The sequence below is a fragment of the Zosterops lateralis genome (assembly GCF_965231275.1).
Source record: "Zosterops lateralis genome assembly, chromosome: 32".
Lineage (NCBI taxonomy): Eukaryota > Metazoa > Chordata > Aves > Passeriformes > Zosteropidae > Zosterops > Zosterops lateralis.
Window position 1 is genome coordinate 1,528,150 of NC_139792.1, and position 18,332 is coordinate 1,546,481.

Sequence of the window (18,332 nt, forward strand, 5' to 3'; positions counted from 1 at the left end):
AGGGACCCCCAGGGGACCCCAGACCCTCCAGGAATTTGGGGATCCTTCCAAGGACCCTCTAGGGACCCCAGACCTCTCCAGGGACCTCCTCCAGGGACCCCCAGGAACTTGGGAATCCCTTTAAGGACCCCCCAGGGACCCCAGACCCCTCCAGGGACCCCCCAGGGACCCCCCCAGGGACCCCAGACCCCTCCAGGGACCCCCCCACCAGAAATTTGGGGAGCACTTTCAGTGAATGGGGGGGAGGGGGAGTAAACAAACAATGCCAGGGGGGAATTTTGAGGGGGGGTCTCCACTGCCCCCTCCCCCACCTCGGAGTGCTCAACCCCCTCCCCCCCAAAAAAAAAAAAAGGCTGAGACCCCCCAACCCCCCACCTCAATCTCATTTTTTTGGCTTTTTTTTGTTTTTTTGGGGGCGAGGATCCTTCATATCCAACATGAACTCCCCCAAATTATAGGGAAGGGTCCCGAGGTGGATTTTTTTTTTTGAGGAGGGGGCGTCTCTTTAAGTCCTCTGAGCATCAGCTTTGGCGAAGAGGCGGCTGTGCCAATAATCCGGATTATCAAAGGCGCAGTCCGAGGCTTCCAAACTCCTCAGGGGCTTCATCCCTCCTCCTGGGGGGCTTTTGGGGCATCCGGGGGGGCTTTTGGGGCATCCTGGGGGGATTTTGGGGCATTCGGGGGGGATTTTGGGGCATCCAGGGGGGATTTGGGGGATTTTGGGGCATCCTGGGGGGATTTGGGGGCATCCAGGGGGGATTTTTTGGCACCCAGGGCAGCGAGGTCTCAGCACCGCCTCCATCTCCTCGTAGCCCTGCTCGTCCTCCCCCCCGGGGGTCGCACCGGGGTCGCCCCCCGCCCTCATATCGGTGTATCCGTCGTGGTTTGGGGGTCCCGGGACGCCCCCAGCCCCAAAATTTGGGTCAGCGCCCAGCGAGCGGCTGAGCCGCGGTTGTTTGTTCATGTATTCGTAATCTTCCTCTTCATTGTCATCCTCATCATCCTCGGGGGTGATTTGGGGCGGGGGTCCCGGCTCGGAGCCCACCTCCATGTATTCATAGCCCAGCTCTTCCAGCGAGGCCGGGCGGGGCTGGGGGGCTCGGGGGACCCCCGCCCCAGGCCGCCGGTTCATGTATTCGTATTCTTCATCCTCCTCCTCCTCATCCTCCGGGGCAGGGATGGGGCCGGGGTCTGCAGGGGGGAGGGGGTTGGGGTTAGAGACAGGGAGAGACCCCTCCTCAAATTGTTCTGGGGGTCTTCATGGGGGTTTGGGGGTTAGAGAGAGGGAGAGACCCCTCCTCAAATTGTTCTGGGGGTTCTCTGGGGGTCTGGGGGTTAGAGAGACGGAGAGACCCCTCCTCAAATTGTTCTGGGGTTCTCATGGGGTTTGGGGGTTAGAGAGAGGGAGAGACCCCTCCTCAAATTGTCCTGGGGGTCTTCAATCCAATAGGACAAGACCCCTCTCCCCAAATTCTCCATTGGCAGGGAGAGCCCCCAGACCCAATCCAAAGAGACAACACCCCCCCTCCCCAAGACCCCCATTAATGGGGGGAGCCCCCAGCCCCAATTCAATGGGATGGGACCCCCCCATAAGAACCTTCAAGGACAGGTGGAGACCCCAGACTCAATCCAATAGGACAAGACCCCCCCTCCCCAAAACCCCCATTAATGGGGGGAGCCCCCAGCCCCAATTCAATGGGATGGGACCCCTCTCCCCAAAGAGAGGGGTCTCTCATCATCATCTCTATGGATGAGAGAAACCCCCAGACCCAATCCAAATGGACAAGACCCCTAATCCAGTGTGATGAGACCCCACCCCCAAAGACCCCCACGAATGAGGGGAACCCCAAAATCCAATTTAAAGAGACAACACCCCCCTCCCCAAAACCCCCATTAATGGGGAATCCCAAATTTAAAGTGACAACACCCCCCTCCCCAAACCCCCCACAAACACATTGACCCTCCACCCCCTCCCCAAACCCCCCAAACCCCCCAAACCCCCCAAATCCTCCCAAACCCCCCCCTGACCTGGCAGGACGCAGTTGGGGGTGACGTATCCATTGGGGTCCTCCTCGCTGCCCTCGGAGCCGGGGGGCGGCAATGGGGGGAGACTCCCCCTGTGGGACAGGTAGGCGCTGTCCCCCCCCCTGGAGCGGAGGCTGCGGCCCCCCAGGGACCCCCCCTCACCCGGCTCCAGCTCCGAGGCCGTGCCGCGACCCTCGGACGACTCGGACACGCTGCGGCCCAGGGAGCGCTGCCGGCTGCGGCGGGGGGCGCGGGGGGCTCCGGCCTGCGGGTGGAGAGTCAGGGAGACCCCAAAAATTACCCCAAAATTGATCCCACTGAGACCCCCTGGCCTGGGAATGGGAGAGTGAGGGAGACCCCAAAATTATCCCAAAATTGATCCCAAAACCAGTCTGGGATCCCCCAGCTTGGGGATGGGAGACCCCAAAAATGGTCCCAAAACTGATCCCACTGAGACCCCCTGGCCTGGGGATGAGGGAGTGAAGGGAGACCCCAAAAATGATCCCAAAATTGATCCCACTGAGACCCCCCGGCCTGGGGAATGGGGAGAGTGAAGGGAGACCCCAAAAATTATCCCAAAAATGGTCCCAAAATTGACCCGAGACTCCCCCCGGCCTGAGGGAATAGGGAGGGGGAGAGTCAGGGGGGAACCCAAAAATGATCCCAAAATTGATCCCACTGAGACCCCCTGGCCTGGGGAATGGGGGAGTGAGGGGAGACCCCAAAAATGATTCCAAAATTGATCCCACTGAGACCCCTGGCCTGGGAATGGGAGAGTGAGGGGAGACCCCAAAAATGACCCCAAAATTGATCCCAAACCTGCCCCAGTCTTGGGGACAGGGACAGTGAGAGAAGAGACCCCAAAACTGACCCCAAAATTGACCCCAAAACTGACCCGGGACAGGCCGGCCTGGGGATGGGGAGAGGGGGAGTCAGGGGGACCCCAAAAATGGTCCCAAAATTGATCCCACTGAGACCCCCCGGCCTGGGGAATGGGGAGAGTGAGGGGAGACCCCAAAAATGGTCCCAAAATTGATCCCAAACCCCCACCGGTCTTGGGGGAGCGCAGGTCAGGGGGGGGACCCCAAAACTGATCCCAAAACCGGCCCAGGACCCTCCCGAGCCCCCCTCCCCAGGGCCTCCCAAGGCCCCTAAAGCCCCTCAAAGCCCCCCAAACCCCCTAGAACCCCCCAAAGAGCCCCCCAGAGCCCCCCAAAGAGCCCCCCGGAGCCCCCCAGAGCCCCCCGGTACCTGTCGGGGCCCGCCCAGGCCGGGCTGGTTCATGGGGATGTACCCGGCGGGGGCGCTCAGCAGGCTCGGGCTCTGCGGGGACACAACGGGGACATCAGGGATGGCACCGAGGGGACAGTGTGGGGGACACCACCGGGACATGGCGGGGACACCGGGGACAGCACAGGGGATGGCGCTGGGGACACCATGGGGACACCATGGGCACCACAGGGACACTGAGGGACACCACGGGGGACACCAGGGACAGCACGGGGACACCATGATGGCACCGGGGACACCGAGCGGACACCAGGGGACACCAGGGATGGCACTGGGGACACCGCGGGGACACCGGGGACACTGAGGCTGGCACTGGGGACACCAAAGAGACACCACAGGGACACGGTAGGGACACTGGGGATGGCACTGGGGACACTGGGGGACATGGCAGGGGACACCATGGACACCACAAGGACACCACGGGGACACCACAGGGACGAGGTGGGGACACCAAGGACAGCAGGGACACCAGGGATGGCATCAGGGACACCGCGGGGACACCACAAGGACACAGTGGGGACACCATGGGGACACCGGGATGGCACCGGGGACAGTGTGGACACCACCAGTACACCATGGGACACCATGGGACACCAAGGGCACACCGGGGACACTGGGGACATGGCGGATGGCACCAGGGACGGCACCAGGGACACCACAGAGACACGGCAGGGACACGGGGACACCAAGGGGACATCACAGACACCAACGGGACACCATGGGGATACCGTGGGGACACCAAGGACACTGGGGATGGCACGGGGGACACCACGGGGACTCTGGGGACACAGCAGGGACACCGAGGACACTGGGGACACCAATGGGACACCATGGAGACACCATGGGGACATCAGGGGACACCACAGGGACACCGGGGATGGCACCGGGACACTGAGGGGACACCACGGACACCAACAGGACACCATGGGGACACCACGGGGACATCAGGGGACACAGCGGGGACACTGGGGATGGCACTGGGGACACCATGGGGACACCAGGGGACACTGCAGGGACACCACAGACACCAACGGGACACCATGGGGACACCAACGGGAACATCAGGGGACACCAGGGGACACCGTGGGGACACCACGGACACCAATGGGACACCATGAGGACACTGCAGGGACACCAGGGATGGCAGCAGGGACACCACAGGGACATGGTGGGGACATCAGAGGACACAGCGGGGACACCGGGGATGGCACCAGGGGTGGCACCAGGGATGGCACTGGGACACCGGGGACACCATGGGGACATAGGGGACCAGGACACCGAGGGGACATTGCGGGGACCCAGCAGGGACATGGCAGGGACCCCTTTGTTGCAGGAATGGGGTGATGGGACAGCCAATGCCACCTCCCAAGGCCTTGTGTCACACTCCAGGTCCCCCTGTCACCTCCCAGGTCCCCTTGTCCCACCCCAGCCCCCCCCCCCTCGCCCCCCGGGTCTCACCCTGGCCGAGCCCCCCCGGGGGCGCTGCGGGCCCTGCCCGGGGCTGAGGCCGAAGGTCCCGTCCGGCCCCCCCTCGTCCCCCTCCTCCTCCTCGTCCTCGTCCTCCTCCAGCTCCAGGGTCTCCACCTCGTCCAGCTCCTGCTCACTCAGCCCGGGGGGGTCCCCGGGGGGCGCGGCCCCGCTCTCCTGGGGGGGAAAGGGGTCAGGAAGGGGGGATTTGGGGGGTCTTGGGGGGGTTTGTGGGGTCTGGGAGGAGTTTGGGGGGGTCTTGGAGGGAATTTGGGGGTCTGGGGGGAGTTCTGGTGGTATCTAGGGGGGAGTTTGGGGGGAGATTTGGGGGTTCTGGGGGAGTTTGGGGGGGTCTGGGAGGGGTTTGAGGGGGGTGTTGGGGGGTCTGGGAGGGGTTTGGGGGCATTTGTGGGGGTCAGGGAGGGGTTTGGGGGGCTCAGGGGGGCTCTCTGTGGGTCTCAGGGGGGCTCACTTTGATGACCAGGTAGCTCAGAGAGTTTGGGGGGGCTCTGGGGGGCTCTCAGGGGCTCTCAGGGGTTTTTGGGGGGCTCTCAGGGGGCTCACCTTGATGACCAGGTAGCTCGGGGGGCTCTGGGGGACTCTAAGGGGGTCTCAGGGGGGTTTTGGGGGCTCTCAGGGGGTCTCAGGGGCTCTCAGGGTCTCACCTTGATGACCAGGTAGCTCGGGGGGTTTGGGGGGCTCTGGGGGGCTCTCAGGATGTTTTGGGGGGTCTCAGGGTCTCACCTTGATGACCAGGTAGCTCAGGAGGTTTTGGGGGGTCTCAGGGTTTTTGGGGGGCTCTCAGGGTGTTTTGGGGGCTCTCAGGGGTCTCACCTTGATGACCAGGTAGCGAGGCGGGTCCCGGGCCATGCGGGTGAACTCGTTGGCCAATTCCTTGAAGGTGGGACGGATGTTCTCATCGATCATCCAGCCTGGGGACACGGGGACATGGATGGGGACATGGGGACATGGATGGGGACACGGGGACAGGGCTGGGGACCTTGTCCCGCCCCGGTGACCTCGCCCAGCCCTGGGGACAGCCCTGGTGACCCCACCCAGCCCTGGTGACAATCCTGGTGACACTCACACTTGACCATGACCATGTAGACGTCGATGGTGCAGATGTGGGGCTGCGGTGACAGCCCTGGGGACATCCCTGGTGACCCCACCCAGCCCTGAGGACATCCCCGGTGACCCCACCCTGCCCTGGTGACCCTCCCCAGCCCCGGTGACACCCTGGTGACAATCCTGGTGACACTCACACTTGACCATGACCATGTAGACGTCGATGGTGCAGATGTGGGGCTGCGAGAGGCGCTCGCCCTTCTCCAGCAGATCCGGCACCTCGGCCAGGCGGATCCCGGCGTACGGCTCGGCCCCAAACGTCATCATCTCCCACAGTGTCACCCCTGCGTTGGGGACATTTGGGGACATTGGGGGACATTTGGGGACAGAGGGGACAGCCTCAGAGCCCGGGGACAGCGGGGACAAAGGGGACAGGCAGGGGACAGAGGGGACACCAAGGACAGTGGCCTCAGAGCCCAGGACAGTGGGGACAATGGGGACAGTGGGGGATAGAGGGGACAGTGGGATAGAGGGGACAGAGGGGACAGTGAGGACAGAGGGGACATGGGGGACACTCAGGGGACACTCAGTGACACTCAGGGCCATTTGGGGGACACTCAGGACCACTTGGGGGACACCAGGGGACACTTGGGGCCATTCAAGACCATTCAGGACCATTCAAGACCATTCAGGGACACTCGGTGACACTCAGGGGACACTCAGTGACACCAGGTGACATTTGGGGATATTCAGGGACACCAGGGGACACTTGGGGACACCGGGGGACAGTCTGACCGTAGCTCCAGACGTCGCTCTGGTGTGTGTAGCGGCCGAAGTGAATGCTCTCCAGGGCCATCCACTTGATGGGAGTCTGCGGGGACATGGGGACATGGGGACACCCAGGGGACACAGGGACATCCCAGGGGACACCGCGACACAGAGACACCCCAGGGGACACCCAGGGGGGACAGGGGACACCCCAGGGGGATAGCACAGGGACACCACAGGGTATGCCCCAGGGGACATGGGGACACCCAGGGGACACTGTGACACGGGGACACCCAGGGGACAGAGGACACGGGGACACCCGGGGGACACTGACATGGGGACACCCAGGGGGACACACAGGTGACACAGGTGACACAGGTGACACAGGTGACACAAGTGTCCCCTGTCACCCACCTTGACCTCGTTGTAGAAATACTTTTTGTCGTCGGGGTAGAGCAGGTCGGCGATGCCGAAATCGGCCACCTGCACCTGGCTGGGCGATTTCAGCAGCACGTTCCGCGCCGCCAGGTTCCGGTGCACCATGCGGTGCTCCTCCAGGTAGTACATGCCCTGAAATGGGGGAAAAAATTGAGGTTTTGGGGGGTTTGGGGTTTTTTTTTTTAGGGTATTGGGTTGTTTGTTTTATGGGTTTGTTATATGTGACAGGTTTTATATACTATAATATATAACATATAACATATAATATATAATATAATATATAATATATAATGTAATATATACTATATATAATATAGTATATAATATATAGTATATAATATGTAATATATAATAAATATATAATAAATATATAATAAATATATAATAAATATATATATAAAATATATATAATTGTATATATAACATACAATAGGTAATATATAATATGTAATATATAATATGTAATATGTAATAATATTTAACATATAATATATAATATACAGTATGTAATATATAATATAATATATAGTATATAATATGTAATATGTAATATATAATATATTATGTATAATGTATAGTATGTAATATATAATATAATATAATATATATTATATATACAATGGATAATACGTAAGATATTCTATATAATATATAATATATAATATATATTATGTATTATATATCATATAATATAATAGTATTATATTATATATAGTTTATAATTATATATATTATTGTTATTACTATTCTTCTTGTTATTATTTACATTTTATATTTTATATTTTCACTCTATATTTTCACTCTATATTTTCTACATCACTCTCTATTTCCCCCTCCCCACAAACCACCCTGTCCCCGTGTCCCAGGCTCACCTTGGCCACCTGCCCGCACCAGTTGAGCAGAAACACCCCAAACCCCTGAAGTCAATTTTTCACACCGGAGGAAAAACCCCAACAGGATCACAACAACCCCGGAAGAACAACCCCGACAGGAAACACCCCAAAACTCTTGACTGTGTCTAACTCTTTATTTCTAGATTATTTCTACATAATATAAAATATATAATATATTATATACTATATATTATATAGTATATACTATATAGTATTTATTATATAGTATGTAGTATGTAGTATATTTTATATATAGTATAATATAATATATATAATATAATCTATAATATATAATTTATATTATATTATATTATATTATATTATATTATATAACATAATATAATATAGTATAGTATAATATAATGTAATATAATATAATATAATATAATATAATATAATATAATATAATATAATATATACTGTATTAATATTAATATATTAATATATAATTAATATCTATTATCATATTAATATATTATATAAAATATATAATTAATATATAATTAATATTAATATATAAATATATAATATATAATATGTAATATATAATATATAATATATAATATATAATGTGTAATATGTGATATTTAATATATACATTATAATATATAATAATATATAATATATATAATATAATATAACATAACATAATAATATAATATAATATAATATAATATAATATTATATTATATTATATTATATTATATTATATTATATTATATTATATAACATAACATAACATAACATAACATAACATAACATAATATAATATGTGTTATACACTATATATTACTACATATTCTATACTGCATGTGATATAATATATATTTATATTCTATATTTTCTACTCTATTCTAAATTTTTTTAAAAAACCTTTTTTTTCAATATCTTCACTCTATGTATTTCCCAGCAGAGACCAAGCCTGTCCCCGTGTCCCCGGCTCACCTTGGCCACCTGCACGCACCAGTTGAGCAGGAGCTGCGGCCCGATGGCGCCGCGGTTCTTGCGCACGTACTCGAGCAGCGAGCCCAGCGGGAGCAGCTGCGTCACCAGCTGCAGCTGCGGGCCCGGGCAGATCCCCAGCAGCCGCACGATGTACGAGTGCTCCAGGCTGCCGATGGCCAGCATGTGCTGGGGGGGGACAGGGTCAGGGGGGGAGCCCTGGAGGGTCCCTGGAGTGTCCCCAAACTGCCCTGGATACAGGGGGACACCTGGAGGGTCCCCAAACCCCCCTGGATACAGGGGGGACACCTGGAGGGTCCCTGGAGGGTCCCCAAACTGCCCTGGATACAGGGGGAGCCCTGGAGGGTCCCCAAACCCCCCTGGATACAGGGGGGACACCTGGAGGGTCCCCGGAAATGCTCTGGATCCAGGGGGGACACCTGGAGCATCCCTGGAGTGCCCCTGGATCCAGGGTGGGGGGGCACCTGGAGGGTCCCCAGAGTGCCCCCAAACCTTCCCAGATCCAGGGGGACACCTGGAGCATCCCTGGAGTGCCCCTGGATACAGGGGGGACACCTGGAGGGTCTCTGGAGGGTCCCCAGAGTGTCCCCAAACTGCCCCGGATCCAGGGGGGCACCTGGAGGGTCCCCAAACCCCCCTGGATACAGGGCGGACACCTGGAGGGTCCCCGGAAATGCTCTGGATCCAGGGGGGACACCTGGATGGTCTCTGGAGTGTCCCCAAACTGCCCTGGATACAGGGGGACACCTGGAGGGTCCCCAGAGTGCCCTGGATACAAGGGGACACCTGGAGGGTCCCCAGAGTGCCCTGGATACAGGGGGGCACCTGGAGGGTCCCCGGAAATGCTCTGGATCCAGGGGGGGCACCTGGAGCATCCCTGGAGTGCCCCTGGATACAGGGGGGACACCTGGAGGGTCCCCAAACTGCCCTGGATACGGGGGGACACCTGGAGGGTCCCCAGAGTGCCCCTGGATCCAGGGGTACAGGGTCAGGGGTGAGCCCTGGAGGGTCCCCAAACTGCCCTGGATACGGGGAGGACACCTGGAGCATCCCTGGAGCATCCCCAAACCTTCCTGGATCCAGGGGGACACCTGGAGGGTCCCCAGAGTGTTCCTGGAGGGTCCCCAAACTGCCCTGGGTACTGGGGGACACCTGGAGCACCCCTGGAGCACCCTCAGAGGATTCCTGGAGCACCCCTGAATCCAGGGTGACCCCCAGAGCACCCCCAGACCCTCCCTGGCCCCAGAGGGGACCCCCAGAGTCACCCCAGAGCACCCCCAGACCCCCGTGGCCCCATGGGGACCTCCAAAATCACCCCAGACCACCCCCAGACCCCACCAGGCCCTAGAGGGGACCCCCAGACCTCCCCATGTCCCCCCACTCACGTCGGTGACGGCGTGGAAGGATTGCTGCCCGCTCCAGTCCTGGATCACCTTGATGCTCACCGGGATCTTGATGGAATCCCCGTCCGGGATCCAGATCCCCTGTGGGATGGGGATCCATGGGATTTATGGGATGGGATGAGATCCATGGGATGGGATTTGAGATTGGGATTGGTGGGATGGGATTGATGGGATTGATGAGATCAATGGGATGGAATTTGGGATAAGGTGGAATGGGATTTAAGGGATGGAATGGGATGGGACCAATGATGTGGGATCAGTGGGACAGGATCAATGGGATGGGATCAGTGGGATGAGATGGGATGGGTTCAGGAGGATGGGATGGGGTCACTGAGATGGGATCAATGGGACAGGACCAATGGGATGGGATCAATGGGATTTATGGGGTGGGATCAATGGGATTTATGGTGTGGGATCAATGGGATAGGATGGGATGTGATAAATTGGATCAATGGGATCGGTGGGATGGGATCAATGGGTATTTATGAGATGGGATCAATGGGATTTAAGGGGTGAGATCAATGGGATCAATGGAATCAATGGGATCAATGGGATCAATGGGTATTTATGGGATGGGATCAATGGGATCAATAGGATCAATGGGATCAGTAGGATCAGCGGGACACCCCCTCAGCCCCCCACTCCGTCCCCAAATCCCCACCTTGTGCACGGTGCCGAAGACCCCCGAGCCCAGCACCTTGAGGCGCTTCAGCTCCGTCTCCTTGAAGATCCGCGCCAGGACCTTGTTGGCCTTTTCACTGGGGTCCAGCGGCTCCAGGCTCTGCGGGGACACCCGGGGGGACGGGGACACTGAGTGAGACAGGGACACCCGGTGGGAATGGGGGACACCTGGTGGGAATGGGGGACACCTGGTGGGAATGGGGACAGGGATGGGGACAGAAATGGAAACGGGGACAGGGATGGGGACAGGGACATGGAGTGGGAACAGGGATGGGAATGGGGACACAGAGTGGGAACAGGAACGGGGACAGGGACGGGGATGGGGATGGGAATGGGGACAGGGGAGTTGACAGGGACAGGGATGGAGTGGGACGGGGACAGGGACAGGGGACAGGGACAGGGACAAGAAAGGGGACAGGGACAGGGATAGGGATGGAGCAGGACGGGGATGGCGATGGGGACAGGCATGGGCACAGGAACAGACAAGGGAACGAAGCAGGATGGGGACAGGGATGGGGACAAGGTTCCCCAGTTCTCCCCAGTTCTCCCCTCAGTCCCTCTGCTTCCCCCCGCCCTGGTTCTCCCCGGTCCATCCCCAGATCTCCCCAGTTCTCCCCGGTTTTTCCCCCCGTCGCTGACCTCGCCCCTCTCCAGGTATCTCCTCATGGCCCGTTTTTTCTGTATTTTCTTCCCCCTCCAGTAGAGCAGCGCCAGCAGCACCAGCGAGCACGAGAGGAACACGGCGCCCACCGCCATCACCGCCACCAGCGTCGGCGCACGCCTAACCGGGAACGGGAACGGGAACGGGATGGGAATGGGGATGGGAATGGGGATGGGGATGGGGATGGGGATGGGGATGGGAATGGGGATGGGATGGGATGGGATGGGATGGGGAATGGGGATGGGAATGGGAATGGGGATGGGATGGGATGGGATGGGAATGGGGATGGGAATGGGAATGGGGATGGGATGGGATGGGAATGGGGATGGGAATGGGGATGGGATGGGGATGGGGATGGAAATGGAAATGGGAATGGGAATGGAAATGGGAATGGGGATGGGAATGGGGATGGGATGGGGATGGGGATGGAAATGTAAATGGGAATGGGAATGGGGATGGGATGGGGATGGGAATGGAAATGTAAATGGGAATGGGAATGGGGATGGGATGGGGATGGGAATGGGGATGGGAATGGGGATGGAAATGGGATGGGGATGGGATGGGGAATGGGGATGGGAATGGGAATGGGGATGGGATGGGATGGGATGGGAATGGGGATGGGAATGGGAATGGGAATGGGGATGGGAATGGGAATGGGGAATGGGGGATGGGATGGGGGATGGGGATGGGAAGGGAATGGGGATGGAAATGGAAATGCAAATGGGAATGGGATGGGATGGGATGGGATGGGATGGGATCAATGGGATGGGGATGGGGATGGATAGGGATGGGGATCGGGAATGGGAAATGGGGATGGGGACAGGGATGGAAATAAGGGACCGAGACGGGGATGGGGATAGGGACAGGGATGGGTACAGGGTTAAGGTCCCTGTGGCCTCTCGGGGTCTCTGTAGCCCCCCTGGGATGTCCCCAGACACCCCCAAGATGTCCCCAAACCCCCCAGGGTGTCCCCCCGTACCTGACCACGGGCAGGGTGTCCCCCAGGCAGTCCCGCAGCAGAGGCCCCACACACCTGTGGGGAGGGACATGAGGGTCAGCAGGTCAGGGACCCCCCCCAGGGCACATCCGGGACCCCAAATTGTGCCTCGAGGGGTCCCCAGACCCCTAAATGCCCCCAGTGATGTCCCAGGACCTCCACTCTGCCCCCAGTGATGTCTCAGGACCCCCATCCTGCTCCCCAAAGAGCTTTTGGGACCCCCAACCCACCCTGGGAACTTCCACCCTTCCCCTAGAGGGGTCCTGAACCCCCTAATGATGCCCCAGGACCCCCACCCTGCACCCCAAAGAGCTTTTAGGACCCCCACCTTTTCCCCTAGAGGGGTCCTGAGCCCCCCAACCTCCCCGTGCCCCCCTATCCCACCCTCCAGCGACATCCCAGGCCCCCCAAATTGCCCCAGTGATGCCCCAGGACCCCCAACATGACCCCAGTGACATCCCAAGACCCTCACCCTGAACCCCAAAGAGCTTTTAGGACCCCCGCCCTTTCCCATAGAGGGGTCCTGAGCCCCCCAATGATGCCCCAGGACCCCTTCCCTGCCCCCAGTGACATCCCAGGACCCCCATCCTGCCCCAATGATGCCCCAGGACCCCTTCCCTGCCCCCCAAAGAGCTTTTAGGACCCCCCAACTTTCCCCCCACAGTCTCCCAAGCCCCTCACCCCTCTCCCCGTGCCCCCCGTCCCCGGGCCCACCCTCGGGTGCAGTTCTCGTGGCAGGGCCGGCACTCCCGGGCGCTGTCGGGGTATTTGTAGATGGGTCCCCTCTCCCCCAGGACCCCGTCGGGACATCGCTCCACACAGTGCGGCCCGTCCCGGAACCGCGCACAGCGCGTGCACGTGTCTGCGCCCTGCGGGGACACCAGGGACACTCGGGGTGTGACAGCACCAGGGACACTCGGGGTGTGACAGCACCAGGGGACACGGGGTGTGACAGCATGTGGGGACACTCGGGGAGGGGACACAGGGGACAGGGGACAGGGGACACTCAGGGAGGGGACAGCGGGTGTGACAGCACCAGGGGACACTCGGGGTGTGACAGCACCAGGGGACACTCAGGGTGTGACAGCACCAGGGGACACTCGGGGAGGGGACAGCACCAGGGGACACTCAGGGTGTGACAGCATGTGGGGACACTCGGGGAGGGGACACGGGGGGTGACTGACAGCACCAGGGGACACTCGGGGAGGGGACAGCGGGTGTGACAGCACGAGGGGACACTCAGGGGGTGTGACAGCACGTGGGGACACTCAGGGGACATTCAGGGAGAGGGGACACCGGGGGTGTGACTGACAGCACGTGGGGACAGCCGGGGTGTGACAGCACATGGGGACAGTGGGGACACTCAGGGAGGGGACACTGGGGGTGTGACAGCACATGGAGACACCGGGGACATTCAGGGAGAGGGGACAGCCAGGGTGTGACAGCACGTGTGGGACAGTGGGGTGTGACAGCATGAGGGGACACTCAGGGGGTGTGACAGCACGTGGGGACATTCAGGGGACACTCAGGGAGGGGACACAGGGGTGTGACATCACGAGGGGACAGCCGGGGGTGACAGCACGTGGGGACAGCGGGGACACTCAGGGAGGTGGCAGAGGGGACAGGGGACACGCGGGGGACACTCAGGGAGGGGACACAGGGGACAGGGGACACTCAGGGAGGGGACACAGGGGACAGGGGACACGCACGGAGCCGTTGCAGGTGACGCCGCCCTCGATGCGCTCGCACTCCGGGTGGCACTCGGAGCATTCGCCGTTCTGGGAGAATTCCCGGGGGTCCCTGAGGGGTCAGAGAGGGGGGTGGGGGTGAGGTGGGGTGGGGAGTGGGGGCTGGGTCACCCTGGGGTCACCCTGTTGGTGTGTCACACCCTGGGGTCCCCCTGCCCACCCCATCCCACCCTGGGGTCCCCCCTGTCAGTCTGTCCCACCTTGGGACCACCCCATGGCCACCCCATCCCATCCTGGGGTCCCTCTGTGAGTCTTTGTCCCACCCTGGGGTCCCCCATCAGTTTGTCTCACCCTGGGATCACCTTTGCCCTCTGGGCCTCCCAATGCCCCCCATGTCCCTGTGCCCCCCATGCCTCCTGTGCCCCCCATGTCCCCTGTGTCCCAAATGTCCCCCATGGCCCCATTCCCTCCCATGCCCCCCATGTGCCCCATGCCTCCCGTGTCCCCCCATGTCCCCCCCATGCCCCTTGTGTCCTAAATGTCCCCCATGTCCCCCATGTCCCCCCGTGCCCCCGGTGCCCTCTGACCCCCCCATGCCCCCGGTGCCCTCTGACCCCCCCGGTGCCCTCTGACCCCCCCATGCCCCCGGTGCCCTCTGACCCCCCCGGTGCCCTCTGACCCCCCCATGCCCCCGGTGCCCTCTGACCCCCCCGGTGCCCTCTGACCCCCCCATGCCCCCGGTGCCCTCTGACCCCCCCCGGTGCCCTCTGACCCCCCCATGCCCCCCGGTGCCCCTGACCCCTCAGTGAAGCGGCAGGTGGGCACGCAGACGCCCCTCCGGCGGTAATAGCGGCAGGACAGGCACTGCCCCGGGCCCGGGCCCCAGCAGCCCTCGGCCGAGCACAGCGGGTCACACACCTTCCCCTCTTGCTCTGCGGGGACAGGGGGGTCGGAATGGGCTGGGGGGGCTCGGAGAGGGGCTGGGGCGCTTGGAGAGGGGCTGGGGGGGGCTCAGAGAGGGGCTGGGGGGCCTGGGGGGGCTTGAGGTGGGGCTGGGGGGTCACCCATGGGGTCAGAATGGGGCTGGAGGGGCTTGGAGAAGGACAGGGGGGTCACCCATGGGCACAGAGTGGGGCTGGGGGGGGCTGGAGGGGCTCAGAGGGGGGCTGGGAGGGTTCAGAGAGGGGTTGGGGGGGTTAAAATGGGGCTGGGGGTCTCGGAGTGGGGCTGAGGGGGTCACCCATGGGCTCGGAGAGGGGCTGGGGAGGCTTGAGGTGGTGCTGGGGGGGCTTGGAATGGGGCTGGGGGGGTCAGAGTGGGGCTGGGGGGGCTTGAAGTGGGGCTGGGGGGGCTCAGAGAGGGGCTGGGGGTTCCTGAGTCTTGGAGGGACAAAGAGGGGCTTGGGGAAGGTTCTGGGGGTCCTCGAGCCTCAGAGGGACAAATGGGGGGCTCAGGACAGTCCCTGGGGGTCCCTGAGTCTTGGAGGGACAAAGGGGGGCTCAGGGCAGTCCCTGGGGGTCCCTGTGACATGGGGGTCCCCCATGGGCTCAGGGCAGTCCCTGGGGGTCCCCATGACCCAAAGGGACAAATGGGGGGCTCAGGGCAGGCTCTGGGGGTCCCCCATGGGCTCAGGGCAGGGTCTGGGGGTCCCCAAGTCTTGGAGGGACAATGGGGCAGGGGGGTCTCGGGGGGTCCCTGAGTCTTGGAGGGTCAAAGGGGGCTCGGGGCAGTCCCAGGGGTCCCCATGACACGGAGGAACAAATGGGGGGCTCAGGTCAGTCTCTGGGGGTCCCCCATGGGCTCGGGGCAGACTCTGGGGGTCCCCCATGGGCTTGGGGCAGTCTCTGTGACACAGAGGGGGACAAAGGGGGGCTCGGGTCAGTCTCTGGGGGTCCCTGTGACATGGGGGTCCCCCATGGGCTCAGGGCAGGCTCTGGGGGTCCCCATGACATGAGAGGACAAAGGGGGAACTCGGGGCAGTCCCTGGGGTCCCTATGACCCAGAGGGACAAATGGGGGGGCTCAGGTCAGTCCCTGGGGTCCCCATGACCCAAAGGGACAAATGGGGGGGCTCAGGTCAGTCCCTGGGGTCCCCATGACCCAAAGGGACAAATGGGGGGCTCGGGGCAGGTTCTGGGGGTCCCCCATGGGCTTGGGGCAGTCTCTGTGACCCAAAGGGACAAAGGGGGGGCTCGGGGCAGTCTCTGGGGGTCCCCCATGGGCTCAGGGCAGGCTCTGGGGGTCCCCATGACATGAGAGGACAAAGGGGGACAAAGGGGACAAAGAGGGGACAAAGGGAACAAGGTTTTGGGGGTCCCTGTGACATGGGGGTCCCCCATGGGCTCAGGGCAGGCTCTGGGGGTCCCCATGACATGACATGAGAGGACAAAGGGGGACAAAGGGGACAAAGGGGGACAAAGGGGACAAAAGGGACAAAGGGGACAAGTTTGGGGTCCCCACTCACGGCACTTGCTGCGGGGCCGGTTGTTGCGGATGTCCAGGTCGGCCCGGGAGCGGCGCAGCGCGGCCCAGCTGACGGTGTGCAGGAAGCACAGCCGCCGGTTCTCCGTGATGTAAACGCGGCCCGCGCTCACCTCCCGCAGCGAGCGCAGCCCCAGCGACGTCACGTTCTCGTTCTTCATGATCAGCAGCGAAAAGCCTCGGCTGGGGGGGAAAAACAGGGAGAGAGATGGGGAGGGAGGTGGGGAATGAGCCACAGGAGTGAGGGGATGGTCCGGGAGGGAGGGGATGCTCTGGGAGTGAGGGGATGCTCCGGGAGCTGGGGATGCTCTGGGAGGGAGGGGATGAGCCACAGGAGTGAGGGGATGCTCTGGGAGCCAGGGGATGCTCCGGGAGCTGGGGATGCTCTGGGAGTGAGGGGATGCTCTGGGAGTCGGGCAATGAGCCACAGGAGTGAGGGGATGCTCCGGGAGCTGGGGATGCTCCAGGAATGAGGGGATGCTCTGGGAGTTGGGAAATCCTCTGGGACAGGGGATGCTCCGGTGGATGCTCCAGGAGCCGGGGAGATGCTCCAGGAGTGAGGGGATGCTCTGGGAGCCAGGGGATGCTCCAGGAGATGCCCCGGGAGCTGGGGGATGCTCCAGGAATAAGGGGATGTTCTGGGAGTGAGGGGATGCTCTGGGAGCTGCTCCGGGCACCGAGGGATGTTCTGGGAGCTGGGGATGCTCCGGGAGTCGGGGAATGAGCCTCAGGAATGAGGGGATGCTCTGGGAGTGAGGGATGCTCCGGTAGCTGGGGAATGCTCCAAAGAGCTGTTCTGGGAGCCGGGGAATCCTCCGGGAGCTGCTCCGGGCACCGGGGGATGCTCCAGGAATAAGGGGATGCTCTGGGAATGAGGGGATGCTCTGGGAGCTGGGGATGCTCCTGGAGTGAGGGGAATGAGCCATGAGTGAGGGGATGCTCCGGGAGCTGCTCCGGGAGCCGGGGGATGCTCCAGGAATAAGGGGATGCTCTGGGAACGAGGGGATGCTCTGGGAGCTGGGGATGCTCCGGGAGTGAGAGGACGCTCTGGGAGCTGAAGATGCTCCAAGAGCTGCTCCGGGAGCCGGGGGATGCTCCAGGAGTGAGAGGATGTTCTGGGATTGAGGGGATGCTCCGGGAGCTGCTCCGGGAGGGAGGGACAAGGAGATGGGGAAGGGGGTGCCAGGACCAGAGGGGATCCGGGGATTGGGGAAAACGGGGAATTGGGGGCTCAGGGAATTCGGGAATTAGGGAAAAGAGGGAATTCAGGGATGCAGAAATTAGGGAAAACAGGGAATTCATGGATTGGGAAAAGAGGGAATTCCAGGCTCAGGGAATTCAGGAATTCAGGAATTAAGAAAAACAGGGAATTCGGGGCTCAGGGAATTCAGGAATTCGGGAATTAGGGAAAACAGGGAATTCATGGATTGAGAAAAGAGGGAATTCAGGGCTCAGGAATTCAGGAATTTGGGAAAAGAGGGAATTCAGGGACTGGGGGCTCAGGGAATTCAGG

At 59.5% G+C, this 18,332-nt stretch overlaps 1 protein-coding gene across 1 annotated transcript in view; it reads right to left on the reverse strand.

Moving 5' to 3' along the window:
- Positions 1–381: 381 nt before the first annotated feature.
- The window catches only part of ERBB3 (erb-b2 receptor tyrosine kinase 3), a 30,947-nt gene continuing 12,996 nt past the window's right edge, over positions 382–18,332 (reverse strand). Inside the window, exons 12-29 of the mRNA XM_083880988.1 lie at positions 16,803–17,002; positions 15,139–15,271; positions 14,361–14,451; positions 13,366–13,520; positions 12,634–12,687; positions 11,633–11,774; positions 10,974–11,093; positions 10,295–10,393; positions 8,892–9,077; positions 7,030–7,185; positions 6,643–6,718; positions 6,045–6,191; positions 5,617–5,714; positions 4,774–4,959; positions 3,277–3,348; positions 2,029–2,290; positions 745–1,191; positions 382–657 (exon numbers count right to left, since the gene is read on the reverse strand). Coding sequence (XP_083737114.1) covers positions 506–657; positions 745–1,191; positions 2,029–2,290; positions 3,277–3,348; positions 4,774–4,959; positions 5,617–5,714; positions 6,045–6,191; positions 6,643–6,718; positions 7,030–7,185; positions 8,892–9,077; positions 10,295–10,393; positions 10,974–11,093; positions 11,633–11,774; positions 12,634–12,687; positions 13,366–13,520; positions 14,361–14,451; positions 15,139–15,271; positions 16,803–17,002 — 2,776 coding nt within the window. The 3' untranslated portion in view covers positions 382–505. The remainder of the gene's footprint in view (positions 658–744; positions 1,192–2,028; positions 2,291–3,276; positions 3,349–4,773; positions 4,960–5,616; positions 5,715–6,044; positions 6,192–6,642; positions 6,719–7,029; positions 7,186–8,891; positions 9,078–10,294; positions 10,394–10,973; positions 11,094–11,632; positions 11,775–12,633; positions 12,688–13,365; positions 13,521–14,360; positions 14,452–15,138; positions 15,272–16,802; positions 17,003–18,332) is intronic.